Source organism: Corvus moneduloides, chromosome 24 (assembly GCF_009650955.1).
Source record: "Corvus moneduloides isolate bCorMon1 chromosome 24, bCorMon1.pri, whole genome shotgun sequence".
Taxonomy (NCBI): domain Eukaryota; kingdom Metazoa; phylum Chordata; class Aves; order Passeriformes; family Corvidae; genus Corvus; species Corvus moneduloides.
The window spans coordinates 1,757,318-1,776,614 of NC_045499.1; the positions used below are offsets into that span (position 1 = coordinate 1,757,318).

The 19,297-nt window shown below is 48.3% G+C and overlaps 1 protein-coding gene across 1 annotated transcript; it reads right to left on the reverse strand.

The window, feature by feature from the left end:
* Positions 1 to 3,958: 3,958 nt before the first annotated feature.
* On the reverse strand, positions 3,959 to 15,253 carry LOC116455363 (tubulin alpha-8 chain). Its single transcript, XM_032133140.1, has 5 exons — positions 15,181 to 15,253; positions 9,749 to 9,971; positions 6,596 to 6,744; positions 4,595 to 5,275; positions 3,959 to 4,349 (listed from the first exon to the last, which is right to left on the reverse strand). Exons 1-5 carry the CDS (start codon positions 15,181 to 15,183, stop codon positions 4,056 to 4,058), a joined length of 1,350 nt encoding a protein of 449 aa, XP_031989031.1. The 5' UTR covers positions 15,184 to 15,253; the 3' UTR covers positions 3,959 to 4,055.
* Positions 15,254 to 19,297: the final 4,044 nt, after the last annotated feature.

Consider the following 19,297-nt stretch of genomic DNA (forward strand, 5'->3'; position numbering starts at 1 on the left):
GGGGCTTGGAGCAACCTGGGCTAGTGGAAGATGTCCCTGCCCATGGCACGGGATGGAATGGGATGAGCTTTAAGGACCCTTCCAACCTAAACCATTCTGTGATTGACAAAAACCTGCAAAATATTTGGAATCTGCAGTTGCTACAAAACTTCAGCAAGGCCAGTGAAAAAACCACCCCATGGCACTGAAACAGCTCTGCACTATAAATAGTGACCACTACAGCTTTGTTTCTATGAAGCATCTCCCACACACAGGAAACCATGGCCTGGTGCAGAGGCAGACAGGTTTATCTGGCAGAATAGAGGCCCTGAAGCCCAGAGGCAATGGGCACAGGGCAGCACATCAGCAGCACTGTGCTGCAGCTCTCAAGCTCTCTGCTGTTCAAATGTTCACAGGGATTAGACTGCAAAGCAGAGAGTCAGTACAGAACGATGCCAGCCTGGCTTGTCTTGGGGAATTTGCCAGAGTGGGAGCAGGATGCCAACAGGGATGCCAGCAGGCCTATCGAGGCTGAAGGCCTGGGACAAAACAACCAAAAATTGTGCTAACACGATCCTGTAAGTGGGCACAAAGTAATGGAATGGGTGAATGGGTGAAGGTTACCTATTTGACAGAGCTTTAAGTATCTGAGGCACAAAAGTTCTGATATTACTTGAGATCAGTTTATCTGTAGGAAGGAGGTAGAGGCATGTGGGCTTATGTTACCTCTGCTGCCCTAAACGAGATTTTTATCGTACAATTACACTGTGGCATGCTTACTATAGAAATTAGAAATGTACATAATTATATACATAATATAGATATTAGCACATTAAAGGGGATTCAGATTGCTTTTTCAGAGGGCAGAGTGGGTGGAAATCAGATTCTGCTGCACTGCATTCTCCTGGAACAGCACCAGAACCATCCTAGAACAGATCTTACAGATAACACCAGAATTTATAACAAAGTTCACAGTGACCGCCATGGCTCCAACTCATTTCCTCCTCCTCCTCCACCCCATGACTCACACAAGTTGTCCTGTCAGGTGAGAGCTATTAATTGCCAATCTCAGTACTGGAGAAAGCTGTGTCACCACACAGGTAAAGATATATTTAGTTACCACTAGGTAACACCTGCACTTCTGCCAGTGCAAACAGGCACATGACCGTGCAAAGCACAAGTATGGACATTTCTTATCAAAGGAAACAACATTTAAAGCACAGAACTAGAGAAAAGCTTTCAGAGTGCAAAGCAAGCAATTTCCTTAAAGTGACAGCTAACATCAACCTCTGCAAGTTTCAGAGGTTCACACTCTTACACTCAAATTTTAATTCAGTGCAAGATCTCCTCTACATTTCAGAAAACGGATGAACCACACATTTGTTACTTCAACCATACAGTCAGTAATTAGAACATGTTTAAGGATTTCTGCAGCTCACTGAAGCAAGAGCAGTTTCAGCAGGATTTTCTTGCTGTAATTATCTTGGCTTCATATCTGAGAAAAACCCTATCTTATCTTAGCTCAGCAAGCACATGCCTACACTGAGAGCAGCTGCCCACTAGCTAAAGCGACAGGGTTTCTTAATACTAATATAATGAAGTTTCAAGTATGATGTAGGCTGAAAATGTGTTTTCAGCATCAGTCCCTTGGCTACCAGGTGACAGAGTATCTCTTGTGAAACCTTCCACCAGTCATGTTGCAGATTACATCTTCTCTAAGTAGCATTACATGTTACTTTTAAAAATTAAAAGCATAATGCTTCTCATCTAATGCCTACATGGAATGAGATTCCCAGGTTTTCAGAGCTCAGCATTCCATATGCACGAGGCTTTTACATGGCTGCTGAGCACTGTGCCCTGCACAGCCTCATCACTGTACACGCCTGGATAAAACAGACACATCATGAGCCAATTCCCACCACAGAGAAAGTGGCCTAAATACAGGTAATCCACCAATGCAGTAAAAACCAGACACTATTTGCAGGAGACAGAGTAGGTCAGGTCTCAATGAAACCAAATTCCTCACAGAAGAGCCAAATCACTGAAGATCCCACTGAAGGCCAGTTCAGAAACCCACAACCCCAACAAAATTAACTTCCAAAGGAAATAATGGTGCTGCACTTGTGGCACAGAGCACCCTCCATGATCTGCTGGCAATACAGGATCTTCAAGGTGAAAACCATACACCTGCATGGCATCAAACAGCCCTTTGCACATTCCTCTCCGGGCACTGCCATCCCATTAAAACCTGAATGCTTGCCAACATTGAGTTGTTCAACATGGAAGGAATGTGTCTGTCCCTGGGTCCTACCAAACACATTTGCTTAATCAACCAGTAAGCAGGAAAATATGTTAATCAACAGGACTTCAAACTCTTGACAGTTATGTCTACCCTGGAACATAAAACCACAAGGAAAAACAAATGAGAAACTCACTGAAACACTGGCCACACTTAGCTGTGCTGAATGGCAGGAGGTGTGATTGCCACACATCCTGCACAACAGTAGGCTGACTGTCTGAGACAGCCATCGAAGTGATAAAGCACTAAGACTGTTCTTCCCCATCTTTGTAAAATTGGTAACTTCCAGCTCCAGGAATTTCAAATCAGATTGACTCAACACGATGGCTGAAAAAACACAGAGTGACCCAGGACAAGAGGAGCCAAAGCAATTCCTGGTCAGCTCTCACAGACCAGGTTGTTCTGGGACCTTCCATCAACAGCAGCAGCCTGTTACTCTACATTACAGGTGATACCCCCACCTAGAACAAGTCCAGCCAACTGGGACCAGAAAGAGGGCTCCACTTTGTGATGGGATGTCAGATACTGCAGCATTACCTGAGCACTGAAGCTTCCACGCAGAAGGGAGTTCAGGAATCTCGCATACTCCAGCTGAGACTCCTGCCAAGCAGGTGTGCACATCTGCAGCTAACAGGTGTCAAGGCTTGACCTGAATCACACTCTGCTATTAAATCAGAAAGAATATGAATAAGTTTGAAATCGAATGGGGAGACTTCTCTAGCCCAAATCTCATATTGGAGTCAGACTTTGGTATCCTGTAATCACATTCAGTACTCAATCATCATCTTAAGATGTAACTATTCCAACTTTGGCATTATTGTGGGGGAGATTCCTCAGTCATCCAGCTCTGCAACAGTGAAGTTATTTGGTTTGTGGTTCACTGTGTGTCCAGGCCCCCACTCAGTCCATGCAGAAGGTTTCAGGCAGAGGCTCTTCACATCTGAAGATAAACCTGATTAGCCAAATCCTCTCCTGTTCCATCAGCTTACACAGAATGGCAGTGTTTATATCTGAACCCATAGAATAACCACTTCTGCAAAGACTTACTTTTAGGGAAAATGAAGGTGTTTAACTGTGGCCAGTTAACTCAGAGATTTTTCTCCAGACAGCATCTGGCAAAGTCTGACTCTAGAGAGCTGCAGACAGGGACTCCAGTTCTTTCTGTGGAAGGGCACAGCAACACAAGGGCAACCACTGCTGAGGTTCCTGCTACAGTGGCAGGTTCATCATGCTACAGCACACCCTTCCTGGGCATCCTCTCCCCATCCAGGTTACTGCATCTCAAGTTACTGGCCCCCTCACTACATCTAAGAATAGGAGAAAGAAAACTAACCCAAACAGCCTGCGGTTTTGAAGGTCTTGCATCTTCTATGGGTAACACAGTAACTAGTTCCTTTTGCCTCTTGTGACACCAGCTTTAGTGTCTTGGAAAAAAATATAGCTTCCAGAAACACCTTCCAGAAAACACTCTAACACCTTCCAGAAAAAGCTCTAGCTCAATCTAGTCTCATGTTCTGGGCACTAATAGCTCTTCAAATAGCAATGCCTTAAGGACAAGAACTGACTGAACTATAGCATGGTTATTTTATTTAGCTACCTTCTTCAGACAGGAATTCCATCTCTTGGACTGCTGACTGCATATAGTTAATGAGTGTACATAGTGTTTGGACACTACCAAAGTTCTTGATTAAAGAAGTTTATTCCAATCAGTTGACATGATTTACATTGCTACTAAAGAGGCAGTAAAATGGCAAAGACTTGCAATTCACCGCTGGATTTAATATTCTTCATCTTCATCTTCTCCATCCATTGAGTCTGTGCCCACTTCTTCATAATCTTTCTCAAGTGCAGCCAAATCTTCCCGAGCCTCCGAGAACTCCCCCTCCTCCATCCCTTCTCCAACATACCAGTGAACAAAGGCACGTTTGGCATACATCAGGTCAAACTTGTGGTCCAGGCGAGCCCAGGCCTCAGCAATGGCCGTGGTATTGCTCAGCATGCAGACTGCCCGCTGGACTTTGGCCAGGTCGCCCCCAGGAACCACTGTGGGAGGCTGGTAATTGATGCCAACCTACAGGAGAGGCGGAAGAGACCATGAGTTTCTTTGTGGTGTTTGACAATGGCAATAATCAAAGTCAGACAACAGGAGTTGATTAAAATGTGTCACTCACAAAACAGCTCTACATGAGAACCTAAATCTCCACATCTCAGAATAAAAACCAGGTACCTACAGAACAGCTCAATGAGCAAGTACACTCCATGAGCCCAGGACAGTGAATGAGAAGTCTAGGAAATCATGTTGGAACTGAGACTTGCCTTAAATCCAGTAGGACACCAGTCCACAAACTGGATGCTACGCTTGGTCTTGATGGCAGCGATGGCGGCGTTGACATCCTTGGGCACCACGTCCCCGCGGTACAGCATGCAGCACGCCATGTACTTGCCGTGCCGCGGATCGCACTTCACCATCTGGTTGGAGGGCTCGAAGCAGGCGTTGGTGATCTCAGACACGGAGAGCTGCTCATGGTAGGCCTTCTCTGCCGAAATAATCGGGGAGTATGTCACCAGCGGGAAGTGGATACGAGGGTAAGGCACCAGGTTAGTCTGGAATTCAGTAAGATCCACGTTTAAGGCACCATCGAACCTGAGGGAAGCAGTAATGGAAGATACTATCTGACCAATGAGGCGATTGAGGTTGGTGTAGGTGGGGCGTTCAATGTCCAGGTTCCTACGGCAAATGTCATAAATGGCCTCATTGTCAACCATGAAAGCACAGTCAGAGTGCTCCAGCGTGGTGTGGGTGGTCAGGATGGAGTTGTAGGGCTCCACAACAGCTGTCGAGACCTGAGGCGCAGGGTAGATGGCAAATTCCAGCTTGGATTTTTTCCCATAGTCAACTGAGAGGCGCTCCATCAGCAGAGAGGTGAAACCAGATCCAGTGCCTCCCCCAAAGCTGTGGAAAATCAGGAAGCCCTGCAAGCCAGTGCACTGATCTGACTGAAAGAGAAAATACAGGTGTTCAAGACATTGTGTACATTAAGAATCCCCAATCAAGCTCAAGAAAGACAGCTCTGAATTCTGACACATACCAACTGTTTAAGCTTCAGAAATAAGGAATTTATGCACCAAGAGTCAAGGAGGTGCCCCACGAAAAACAGTGTTCTTGGCTGGTTTAAACCCCCTACATATTGGATGGTGATGACTTCAAATTGCTAGCTTAAAACTCCCTCTATCCCCAATTCTCAGCTGAGGCCATTAACAATGAACAAGAAAAGCAGGAATATTCCAAGACCTACAACACTATCTATCCCTTACACTTACTTGGCATTCTCTGTCTGCACAAAAATGGAGCAATCCCCCATCCCAGAGCTACTGTTCTAATCCTGTACGAGTGCCAAGTGTGCATCTCTGCTCAGTGAAGTGAGCTGTCACAGGCTATTACAGTGCCAGTCCCATTCACTCTTCTCAGAAGACAAAACTAGACAGCCCTGTCCTCACAAAGAGGTGCCACATGATGCAGTTCAGTTCCCAGGATTAACAGGGACTTCCATCAGCTTGTACAAAGAAATCGCGACTGTTTTTCAGGTCAAAGTACAGCCTGCTGCAAACTTATCTTTGCTTTAATTAGAGATTGTGGCAATCAAGTGTTGAGAATAATTCCAGTTGTGATCTGCAAAAGGTGAACTTTTCACTGAGACTCACTTAGCATTCCATATCAAAGCACCAGAGGTATGCCCTGGGTTTTGTGCAATGAGAATTCCCACCTTTGTGACACAAATTGGGCAATGGACATGCTTAGCAGCCCTAAATAGCGAACCTGAACTTCTTAAGCCACCTTCATAAGTCTGCCACATGATCAAAGTACTGGGGAGGCTGAAACATTCCAACTTACTGAGATTTATTCCTTTTCTTCTGTTATTACCATAAAATTAATCCAGAAATCATAATAGCAGGAAATGCAAACAGTAGTCTAAACCATAGAAGAAAGCACTCCTAGTTAAACTTCCTTGAAAGAGCCACAGCCAGAGACCAATCCTTCTCCAGCAGGAACTATGCAAATCATAATTCTCAGTTCTGGCTTTCTGAACATGAAACTATAGATGAAGTTTTAGGCGCCTCATCAGCACTTGAAAGCCATATTTGACAGGAATAATCCAGCCATTCTCAGCTGGCTAAGAATAAAACCAGATGCAGACTAAGGCCATAGATTCTCCTACCACAAAGACATTAAAGCACAGTTTATAGGGCTATGCATTTGATAACCTAATTTCCAAATCCTGTAAAACAGATGTTTCAGAGCCTTCAGTGAAGTCTTACCAGCTTCCTGATACGCTCTAAAACCAGATCGATTATCTCTTTCCCAACTGTGTAGTGACCTCGAGCATAGTTATTTGCAGCATCTTCTTTACCAGATATCAGTTGCTCAGGATGAAAGAGCTGCCGGTATGTCCCATTCCTAACTTCATCTGGGGAGAGACAAGATACACATTATAATACATAAATATTTGTAAGTTAATTTTCTATATAGACCAGCTTTTCCAAACTTCTGAGGGTGTCCAAAGTAACGTACTTAAACCCTTAGAGATAAAAAGCAACTACCTATCAGTAGTGGTAGGTATGATGATTTGCATACTTCCTACAGCCTAAATGCTGAATAACTAAGAAAAATTAAGCTACTGCTTAGGAAACAGTTCTACTTTACACTAAAGTTTAGAATTTTGACCTGTCAGAGCAATTTAAAACTGGACTATAGCAGCAGAACCATTCTTCCAGTTTAGACAGCTTAAGGCCCATTTTGCAGCTCAGCAGCTGAAATCCTGCTTTTCCCATTTACTTCCCAATCCCTCCAGGATGCTGCTGTATTGCTTCTGCAGGCAGGCAGAGCCAACACTGATTGCATGTCCCTTCCTCTTCGCTGTATTTTTTGCCAAAGGTAGAGGAGGGTTCAAAAGGAACAGGAGATGCTCTTGGAGAGTTCTGCAATTATCTAAAGCCTGAGCTGTAAGCTGCAGCACACACAGCTGTGTTAAAGCAACTGTGCTGATGCACACACAGCATCCAGCATCCCCCAGCAGTTACACATTTGGAGATTGATTTAGAGCCACTAGTTCCCATAAATACGCACTTACACCCAGCAGGCTAAAGCTCTGTCCTACCAGAAAGGTACAAAGACACTCAGAAGAGCTTTGTCTCTGGTTTAGCTCAAGGCACTCTTGAGTTGTGTGCTACAGCAGTATTGCATCCTTTAATTTAAATGAGGTGGACAGCAGAGAGCTTTATTAGCTACAGCTGAAGTTGCCTGTTTGCATGTATTCATTAATCTGAAATAGAACAAGCAAGACAAAGATAAGTAAAATTTAAGATGCAAAAATATAGTTACTATTCAAACCAGTTTAGGCTGAGCAGCTCCCACTGCAGTCTGCAATCCAGTATTCTAAAGTACTTCTAAGACTGCATCAAAATAAAAACAATTTGGAAAAGTTTACCATCTCAAATACCTATGTGTCTAAGACTTCCTGCAATACCATGCCACATTACAAGGGACAAATATAGGTAATAAGGGAAAAACATAGAACCAAAATAAAATGGTTCTTTATCCTATGCAGACAGGGGTAGCATGAGCCAGGATGGTCCTCAGGAAGTAACAAAACTTGTCGAGTTCAGAGGATTGGTCACTGGACTATGAAAGTGTGCCTGGAACAAAGGACTTAGTTGAGGGCAGAGCTAAACCAAGCTTGCCCAGACATACTGTTCTTTCAAGTCTAGCTGGGGTAGACTGTTAAAGACACTTGTGTTGAATTCCCAGATGTCACTGCCCTATTTTGTGGTGGAAAGTTTGATGGTATTTTACCACCACATTCACAGAGGTGGTGCATATCCATCATCCTGCTGCTTTCTGCAAGACCAGCACTGATCTGGAAGGACAGAAATCCCTGGTGCACACATGTGGCAGCTGCAGAGCTGCTGCATGCACAAAGATGGGTTTTTCATAAATTCAATGCATAGGGACTTGCTGCATGAATGGAGAGACTCATGCTAGCCCTGCCCAGGAAACTGGAGCAGTAATTTCCACATTAGCCAGGCAGGAGTAACGAAGGGCAGCTATCTCCCAGAAAGGCACGTGATGTAACCTCTAACAAAAAGCCCTAACTTTGAGTATTCCCAACCTTGCCCATCTCCCCACGCTACACCTGCATCACTAATAAGCACTGGAACACTCACTACTTTTCAGCATTTGTTCCAAGACTCACCATCTCCTCTGCCCTGTTTTGCCACCTGTTCTCCCTCATCTCACTTCTCAGCCGTTCCTGGTTGCTCAGAGCCACCACCTGGCCAGCAGCAGAGGAGGCAACAGCCACAGGGCTCAAAAAAGCACAAAGCCAGACCTGCAACAGCTCCTGGGAATATTAATGTATGGCCAAGGGTGCCTGGGCTCATTTCAAAGTTATAGCCCAGCACTCCCACCCTTGAGCAGCCCCACAGCCTTCTGCCCCCCTGAGAGGTTCATTCTGCTGTGTTAGCCACAAAAAGGGGTCTGGTGCATTACACTGAACAGAAGTTACAGGAGAGCCATGGTTTGGGTACAGAGGAGTAGCCTGAGCACATTTACACATTTCTCCAACTTTGTATTGCAGAAAGATAAAACACAGCAACTGCATGAGCATAGGCAACACAGACCTCTGCTGTAAGAGCCCCAAATCACTAACTGAGGCAAGACAGCCAAAAACCAGCCCCAGAAGAATTACTTCTGGCACACACTGGTGACAGGAAAACCAGGATTCCTGACACAAGGGATGAGGGTCTTGTGAAACTGGAAGCTCACATTGAGCTGATAGTGCATCGAGTGCCCCAGGATGGAGGACTGGTCAGTGGCTGATGCATGGGATCAGAACACCAAAAGCCAGTGTCGCCAAAGCTTGGAACAGAACTCATTTTCAGGAGAGGATTGTTTCTCAAAGATAAGGCAACAGAAAGTTGAAGTACATGTTCAGAAGTCCCTGAATTTAGGCCAGCTAATGGGACTCATTTTTGCAAGCACTGTTCAGCTTACACAGATTGCTCTGAGAAACCACAGGAACCATTCCCATGTACAATAAGGAATCTTCCTAATGATACATACTGTGTCTCCTAAAGAGGTTCTACTGACTGCAGCACACATTATGCCATACTGTTCCAAGGGGCTGTAACTGCTCCTTGCATAGCAAAAGCATGAAGCATGTTCATGAGACCCATTTAACTCCACAGCCTGACAGAAGGCAATACTGAAATTCTTGAAAGCTCCACAGTGCACATTTGCCAGTCTCAATGAACATAGCCAAGTATTTTTCATCACTAGCAAGGTGTAGGCAAGCTTTATGCAGTAAAAATTCAAAGCCCCAAAGCATTTCTCAGGACTAGAGGAACGGATCCCTTAGCCAAAAACCGTGCCAATGTTGCACAGTGTGGAACAGGCACACAGGCCACGATTACCTATGACCGCAGGTTCAAGGTCCACAAACACAGCCCGCGGGACATGCTTCCCTGCGCCCGTCTCGCTGAAGAAGGTGTTGAAGGAGTCGTCCCCACCGCCGATGGTCTTGTCGCTGGGCATCTGCCCGTCGGGCTGGATGCCGTGCTCCAGGCAGTACAGCTCCCAGCAGGCATTGCCGATCTGCACGCCCGCCTGGCCCACGTGGACAGAGATGCACTCGCGCTGCGGGACAGAAACGCATCACTCAGCACAAACAGCACTGCCCTTGTTTAGCAAACGCTCAGCACACCCAGCCGGGACTGCCAGCCCGCAAAGCCATTGAAACATTGGCCTTGTTGTCCTGGTGTTAGGGCATTTGGCACAAAACACAACAGAACACAAAAGTCCCTTTGAGACATCAGCAGCTCCACCCAGAAAAACCCTTTTGGACATTATCATTTTTACAAGCTCATTCCTCTTTATTGTTCTTCAGTAAGACAGGAAGAGTCTGAACAACTCTTTCAAATTTTTCAGCCAATTCTTCTCTTCATACCAAACACTAAATATTTAGAAAAGCTGATGATCATGCCTGTCACTGGCCTAAGTGTCCAGAACAGCATCACCCAGATCCTGGCTCCAGGAACACAGCCATGAGCGGTAGCAAAATCCTCCCAAGATCCAGGAGCACTTAATTTAATGTACACAAAACCAAAAAAATGTTCTCCTGATCCCTTGAGGAAACTTTGCCATTCTGTAGGAAAGACCTTGCCTAACAAACCCCTTCATATCCCTCCACAAATACAGACCTATCAGGCTTCAAACCACACCACTGCACACAAAGTACTGAACTCAACACCAGACAAATCTACCTCATGAAAACTATGTACAAAATAGTTCATGGCAGCAAAATTATCTGTTCCTACCCATTTATGGATTCCCAAGTTCCTTTTGATGTCCAGAGCATAAACTCAGTTTCTTTCATATTCCAACATAGGACTTTGAATGGTAAAAGCCAAACCACAATAGAAACATCTCCAAACTCCTGGTCCATCTGTGGCATTTTATATTCCACATCTAGTTTTGAGTGTCAGTAAAGCACATTCTAGAAGAGCCTACACACAGTGCAGTTTAATGTGACTGTTACCCAAAACTATGTTCAGACCCTATGACTGGATGGGACATTTGGTCCCCTGGAATTTCAGGATAAGCAGGAGTACTTTCAGGCACTAGTACAGGCCAGGCAGAGAATGGACAGAGAGCAACCCTAAGGAGAAGGATGTGGGGGTGCTGGTGGATGAGAAGTTCAGCGTGCCCCGGCCACGTGCTCTGGCAGCCCAGAACCCCCCCGTGTGCTGGGCTGAGCCCCCAGCGTGGGCAGCAGGGCACGGGGGGATTCTGCCCCTGTGCCCCGCTCAGCTGAGACCCCACCTGCAGAGCTGCCTCCAGCCCTGGATTCCAGCACGGGAAGGACCTGGAGCTGCTGCAGCGAGTCCACGGGAGGCCACAGAGCTGCTCCGAGGGCTCTGGAGCCCCTCTGCTCTGGAGCCAGGCTGGGAGAGCTGGGGGTGTTCACCTGGAGAAGAAAAGGCTCTGGGGAGAACGTAGAACCCCTTCCAGGGCCTAAAGGGGCTCCAAGAGAGTTGGAGAGGGACTCTGGACAAATGGAAACAGCCTTAAGATAGAGGATAGGGTTAGATTAGCCATTAGGATGAAATTCTTCCCTGTGAGGGTGGTGAGGCCTTGGCACAGTTTGCCCAGAGAAACTGTGGCTGCCCCATCCCCAGAAGTGTCTCAGACCAGGTTGGACAGGGCTTGAAGCCACCTGCTCTAGTGGAAGAGATGAAACCAGATGGTCTTTAACATCCCTTCCAACACAAACCATTCTGTGATTCCATGACCAGGAACTGCCTAGTCCACATCCATAATCAATGCAGGAAAGCAGGAGCACAGTCTCTTCAAATTCATTTGGAACCCCCTGAAATTAAAATCTGTGTTTGTAAAAAAGAAAAATTCACCTGTTCTCAAGCGCAGCATTGTACACTCGAATGATTTTTAAGCTCCCATCCATCCAAGCTGTATATTCAGATGTCCAGTCCACATCTTCTCTGCAAGCAGCCTTACTCAGAGCTGCTGCCACACTTCTCCTCTCTAAAGCCATTACACCATTGCTGTCCAGGCTAAAGCACTGAGCCTGTACAGTACTGCCACAGCAGAGAACACACAGCCAACCTGCACAGCGTAAAAGAAATGACAGAAAAACTGGCTGCAGTGCCACAGAGGCCAGACCATAGCAATGACTCAGGGAGCATCCCTTCAAGAGAGCAGGACAGCCTGAAATTTTCCTACAGAGAGAGGAGAACAACACAGACCACCACATCAGCCTGGATCCTCACCTGACTGAGGTCCTACTAATGACCTAAGCCTTGCTAAAGAAACTTCTAAGTAGCTGGGGAAGGTTGTTGAAAGGGTGTGTAAGGACTACACTACACCAGAGAGATGGAAGGTGTAAAGAGGAAGGGTACGAGGAGCAGCTGAGGCCATTGGCTTGTTTAACCAGAAGAGGGGAGATTTGAGCATGGTCTGTAGCTTCCTCACGAGAGGAGGCAGAGAGCTCTTTGGTGGCCAGTGACAGGACCCAAGGGAAGCTGTGTCAGGGGACGTTTGCCTGGGTATGAGAAAAACATCCTTCCCCCAGAGGGTGATCAGACAATGGAACAGGCTCCCCAGGGCAGTGGTCACAACTCCAGGGCTGACAGAACTCAACATTCTCAAGCAAAGAGTGGGATTCTTGGGGGTGTCCTGTGCAGGGCCAGGAGCTGGACTCAATGGCCCTTGTGGTGATGCTTTTTCCTGGTCTTAAAATCAGGAGTCATGCACTGTTAGAAGGGGAAAAAGGAATTTTAGCTTGGTATTTATTTTAAGGATCCTTAGGTGCACACATCCAGGTCAAATGCACCTCAATGCACACTGCAATGCACCCCCAAAAGATCTGGTATAACATTCTAGGTGTTACTAATTAGCAAATCTATCAAAGATTCCCCAGTGAGAGGCTCAAGTGAGGCCCACTCCCCAAGGAACCTTCCCCTGGATGGTTCTTAGTTTGCAGAATGTGTTCTGGAGAGGACCTTGGGGTCTGGGGCACACTGATCCCCAGCTACGAAGCATCTAAAATGTTGAGTCTCTCAGCTTGACAAACAAGTCCAAGAATGTAGGGAAAAAGCACTGAGAGTACAGAAGTTGTAAAAAGGTATAACGGGTATAAAAGAAAAGGCAAAAAATCTTCATGGCATCAGTGGGTCCCTTCCAACTCTGAATGTACAACTTGGCAACACAGCCACAGACCAGATGCTACAGGTGCCACATTAAACCATGGCATGTTTACTTTGACAAAATACAAAGTTCAACACACAGGGCAGTGACTCGCTGCACCAGCACAAACAGCAGTAACTGAGAGGCAGCTCTGCTGCAAAGATCCTGGAGGTTCCCACAGAAAACAGCCTGAATACCCCACAGGGCTCTCTTATCCTCAGTAAGGCAAACCATGTGTCAGGGAACAAAAGGAGACACACGGCCAGCACAGAAGGCTTCCCTCTGCTCTGCAAGTGGGTCCAGGTTGGATTCTCAGAGGTTGCTGCAAGGCTCAGGTTTGTGTTGGGAAAAGCCTCCTCAGTGCAACAGTGTGGCCCTGGAACAGGTCACAAGACATGGGAGGGGATCTCCATCCTTGCAGGTTTTCAAAACTTGGAAAGGTCAGTCACAAAGCCTGGCCTGGTGCTACTGTTAGTCCTGCTTTGAGAATTCTTTCAACTGCTTTCCTACAACTTTATTAAGGACTTTTAAGTAGTATGTAGCTATTTAATGAAACACAAATCTTTGCCAGACACTAACAGATTCTCTGCCCATTTTGCACTGCATGGCCTTTTCACTGCACCAAGAATACTAAAGAGCAACGCTCAGATTTTGTTCTGAAAGCATCAGCTCCAAGTTGGAATGACAGGCAAGAGAACTCTCACACTCATTATAGCTCGGGGCCTTCACACATCACTGATGAGAGCTTCAGAAAAAGGATTAAATGTATACAAACAGTGCTGGTAAATGCTGTATTCAACCCACGACAGAATCCTGTTATTTACTTAACTAACACTAAATGCTTTCCCCACACTTATACACGTTATTCGCAAGCATAGAAAGTTTCAGGCAGAATTTCTCCAGCCCAGCCTCTGTCTCCTTTCCCTACAGGATATGCTCCAGCTGAAGGGCACTGGCATATCCTGTCACTGCCATTCCAGCAGCTGCAGACTCATTGCTGGGCTGAATCCCCCCAGCTCCTCCATGGCACTGCTGGATCCGGCTCTCGGTCCTCTGCACTCCCCAGCACGGTGCTCAAAGTCCAGCTGCACCTGCATGAGGCTGATGGAAAGGCAAGCTTCCTGAGAATGGCTGTGCCAGCTCAGAGCAAACTCATCAGCACACCATATGGATGAACGCTGTTTCCCTGGGGTGGCACTTCAGGGAACCTGTATCCTTCGCAGAGACCAGGGGCTGTATTCATACTCTTATTTGAAAACTGTGACAATAAACAGCCCCCCAGGGAAGGGTAAGAGCACATCAACACATCCCACCTATACTGTGACTTACAATTATTTACAGCTCAACAAGTATTTCCCACACATTCACAAGCCTACAGTAGCAGTCTTGCTACATTTGTAAATCCATGTAACCTTCTGACAATCTCTTTTCAGAGATGTAGGAAGCCAACACCTTCATGGGGAAGAGCCGCACGCACATCCCAGACTCCAGTTGCGCTGCCCAGCTCAGCACCTGAACCCTGTCCTGTGGGACATCCCAGCCCCTGTCACGCCTTTCAAGGTGACTCAATTTACCAGGTCATTCTCCCCAGCCAGTCTCACCAAGTCCTTCAGGAATTCCTTCCATCAACCCAATCCCGGCGCTCCCACCCCCTCACACCACGGCCGGCCCCGCGGCAGGACCGGGGGAGCGGCAGCGAGCAGCACCTCGGCAACACCCAGGGCGGTGGGACGGGCTCCTCCCCCCGGCCCTGCGGGTCGCGCACACCGCGCGGAGGTGCCCCGTGTTTATTCGCAGCGGGACCCAGGCCGCGCTCCCGCGCTGTGCGGGCAGGAGGCCCCGCGGCCCGCAGGGACGGGCGGCCCCGAGGGCTGACGGTGCCGGGGCGGAGCTGCAGCCCCCGAGCCGGCCGGGGCTGAGGGTCCCGTGGGCCGCCATGTTCTCGACGAGGCCGCCACCATTTTGGGATGAGACGGCGGGAGCGACAGCGCGCGGGACGAGACACGGCTCGGGGCAGCGGGACCCACCGCCCACCGCGGCCCGGCGGGGCCGTCCCCCCGCCCATCCCGTGCCCCCCTCCCCTCTGCAGCGCGCGGAGCGGCGCCGGGCTACCCCCGCCGCGCCGGGCCCTCGCCCCGCTCACCATGTTTCGGGAGCGCCGGGACAGACGCGCAACGTGTCTGGGCAGCACCGCAACAGCAGAAGCCCTGCCCGGGCTCTCCTTATATAAAGTGAGGGGCGTGGCGCTCGGCCCCCTGCGCTGTGCTCATTGGCGTGGCGTGCGCTCGGCTGTGCGCCATTGGATGGTAGAAATGTCTGTCACCGTCCTGCACCAACTATTGGTTGATTGGTAACAAGGGGCGGGGAGGGGGCGGGGTTTGATCTTCCCGCCAACGAAGGCCGGCTCCTCCCTCCTCAGGCTCCGCTTCGGACTGGGGCCGGTCTGTGTCCGGGCCGGGGCCGCTCTGTCCCGGGCCGAGGTCGCTCTGTCCCGGGCCGAGGTCGCTCTGTCCCGAGCCGGGGTCGCTCTGTCCCGGGCCGGGATCGCTCTGTCCGTGCCGGGGCCGCCTTGTCCCGGGTTGGGGTCGCTGTGTCCGGGCTGGGGTCGCTCTGTCCCGGGCCGGGATCGCTGTGTCCGGGTTGGGATCGTTCTGTCCCGGGCTGGGGTCACTGTGTCCAGGGCCGGCGGCTGAAGGGGAGAGGGGTCAGTAGTGTCCACCTCCCGGGTATTGGCTAAGGGCTCCGAGCTCAGCCTGGGGAGCCCAGAGCCAGCGGCTGCTGCCCTGGGAAGGAGCCCTGAGGGCCAGGGGGGCCGCTCGTGGCCTCCCACCCGCGGGTGTCCTGGGCGAGAGCTGTCCCTGGCCCGGCCACGCGCACTGAGCCCGGGGAAAGCCACCAGTGAAACACCCGGGCAAAGCCGGGACCAAGGCATGGGCACCCCGGGAGCTGCCAGGAGAAACCCGGAGAGCCCCGGATCTGCCTGGTGGGCACCCAGAGGCCCCGGTCCTCCAGGCAGGCTCTGGGTGCTGTCTCTGCGCTGAAAGAGTGGGATGTGGACAAACCCCTCTCCCGGGACGCTGGAGGCAGCTCCACTGCAGTCACCAGGGACAGCAGTGCCTGTGCCAAGTGCCACTGGGATGAAGAGTCACGCAATGGAAAGGACTCAGAGCTAAAGGGCCAGATCTGGAGAGCCATGTAGATTCTACTGAAATCACTAGATCTGGTGTTTAAATGCTACGGTTTAAGCTGGGTATTAGGTGGGAAGCATAAACACCCTGTGGTATGTCCTAAAGGTTATATTAACAGAAATATTCCTGAGATTGCCAAACTCACTCCCTGGGTAAAAGCAGCTGCTGTGTGCAGGCCTGATGTTTGATACCTGGAGTTCCATCCATCCTTCAGGGGCTCAGCACCAGCATCGGTTTCAGGAAATTCCTTCTTCCTGCGCTGAGCTGAGTTGTTGCAGCAGGAGAGGGACGTGAAACAATTTTAAGCAGTAACAAAGTAGGTAATTTTTCCTCTTCCTGCATAGATCTCCAGCCCCGCAAGCAGCCTGGGTAAAGGTGGTACTTGTAACAGGAATGTGGCAGAATTGTGTCAGGCTGGATCTGTAATGGAGGGAAGGGATGAACCCCCTCACTCCGACTGATCTCCAGGGCAGGGAACTGACACCTGCTGAGGATGCTGCTCCTGCTCTTATCAACCCCGTTGTGGTAATTTGAGCCCAAGGCGTGGAAAGAAACCTGTGTGGGTGTACCTGAAAGAAAAGAAGGGCAAAAGCACTCTGGAACGCAATAATCAGAGGATCACGAGAGGAAGGCAGAGATGGAAGAAGGGGAAAACCCCACAAACAATACTGATATAATTGTTTTTCCAAAGAACAGCAGCAAGTGCAATGCATGACTGAAAAACAGGTGGGCTATAAGAGAGCACTAAACTGTCTGTGTTTAGGCAATTTGGCCATCCTCACACCAGAGTGATCACACACATGAGTACCTGTGAGCTAGCTGGGTGATGGACAACAAGGGAAAACATACAGCTGTGCAATGGTTTTTTAAAAGAGAAGTCTTCTCTTTCATGTTTTAATCCTCAGCAAGCCCAAACTCTTTGCTTAGAGCTTTCAAGGTGGTATATATTTGAAGGATCCAATCAATATTAAACTTCTAATAACCCCTCGACCTGTGCTCCAAGAGACTTGAAAGAGCTTCTCTTTCTGTTCTTTTCTCTCTTTTGTTTTATTCTTATTGCTCTGCCTAACTTCACTGAGGCATGACTTTGGCTGCAAAGTGCCTTTAGCTCTGACCATCTCCTTAGTGAAGCTGTTTGGTAAAGAAGACTGGGATAGTCCTGGTTGTTTGAGACAGGAAGAACTGACACCATAGAACCATGGAATGGCTTGGGTTGGAAGGGACCTTAAAACTCATCTCATTCCACCTCCTGCCATGGGCAGGGACACCTTCCAGTAGCCCAGACTACTCCAAGCCCCATCCAATCTGGCCTTGGACACTTCCAGGGATGGGGCAGCCACAGCTTCTTGGGCATCCTGTGCCAGGGCCTCAGTAATACCATCCCTGCCCGGCTCCTTGGGGTCCCACAGAAGCACGGGTGGGTTCAGTGTTATAGTTGGTAGCAAAGAGTCAAGCAGGGCATTTGTGTGCGTTCTGTCAGGAGCATTTATTGCTGCTACACTGTTGGAAGTTGCAGAGGCAAATACGAACATGATCCCAAAGCTCACCGTTTTATCTGGGGGCAGGGAAAAGGCAGGACCAGGGAATGGGGACCAATGGGGAACCCTGGGGGAGGGATGAGGGTTTAGAGGCCAGCAGCCAACTGGGGAATTCAAACTGGGATAGATTAACAGAACAGAACGTGCATCCTGGGAGAAGCCCTTCCGGCCACCCTAACATGAAGTGGTTCTTGTGGTACTAGGGACTTGTGTTACTGAAAACTCTCTGTCCCTTGTAATGTATGTTCACTGGCCACCACACCTCAGCACCCTCACAGGGCAGAATTTCTTCCCAACATCTAGTGTAGATCTCTCCTTTTTTAGTTTAAAATCATCCCCTGCCTAGTCCTGTCAGTCTCTGCTCCTGAAAACCTCTGCAGCTGTAGATGTTCGTGATCAGATAGGAGGGATCCCACCTGCAGTGGTCATGAGCTATTGGAAGATGAAAGAGAAAAATAGTTACATAATTTTAGTTTCTTTCCTCCTTTTTTATTTAAGAAAAAAACCAGTTGAATGTTCTTTATGTTTTTCTTTTTGTCATCTGTTGTGCTTTTCTCAGTTGGAAACAAAATACCAGTACCATGTGGTAATGGGACCTTTGCAAACCCAGATTTGGGAATACTTTTCCTGTAGGTTAAAGGAGAAAATAGCTCAAATTGGATTTAATTCTTCTGTGTGTTGCTATTGTATTACAAATATTTCAGTGTTCTCTTTTTTTTCCTTTTCAAAGCCTCCCATTTTAGACACCAGGTACATCTGTGAGAATTTCATCTGTTCATTCAAAGCAATACATTTGGTTCTGCTGTTCCAAATTACTAAGGAAATCTTCAGCTTATGAGCAAAGTTTAACCTGAACTGTACAATGCATGGAAAATAAGTGCCCACGGTGGTTTAAAAAATAAAAATCATTATTTTTAAACTACTTATAAGACTTTAAAGATTTGATTTATGCTTTTCAAATGCTCTGACCTGAAATAACACTCACACTGCTCCAGCTGTCCTTCAACTCTGCCAGTGCAGTTGAGCAGTGGGGCAGAGTTGGATTGCCAGTGGTACAGAGTCACACACTCTGGGGGGTTTTATTCTCCTTTAGAAACGTTGCAGCACCACAACAACAAGGGGTCAGACCCCTTGCCAAAGCAGAAAATTCAGATGCTATCACTCTGAGTGCAGTGAGCGTTCTTTTCAGCTTAGCTGACAAACAAAATCAGAGATTAGGCTGGGCTGTGAGGTTAAAGGGTGCCCTGGTCCAGCTTCAGCTGAGGTTTTGACATGCTTAATTCCTGTATTCATCACCTGCTCTGACTTGGGCACCTGCAACCTGTGCTGGCACTGCCTCAGCCCCACTCCCCAGGCTGTATCGGGTGTCCCATGCGGCATCAAGGGCAGGTTCAGGTTGGACATCAGGAAGAATTTTCCTCTCTGAAAGGGTGGTTAAACACTGGGATGGGCTTCCCAGGGCGGTTTGGAGTCCCCATCCCTGGAGGTGTCCAAGGAAGGACTGGATGTGGCACTCAGTTCTCTGAGCAGGTTG

Coding starts and splice junctions, on each gene's coding strand:
- LOC116455363 (XM_032133140.1), bottom strand. Junction 6,745..9,748: donor CCTTGAACCTGCGGTCATAG/GTAATCGTGGCC, acceptor GTCTCTCCCCAG/ATGAAGTTAGGAATGGGACA. Junction 4,350..4,594: donor GGTGTCCTACTGGATTTAAG/GCAAGTCTCAGT, acceptor CCTCTCCTGTAG/GTTGGCATCAATTACCAGCC.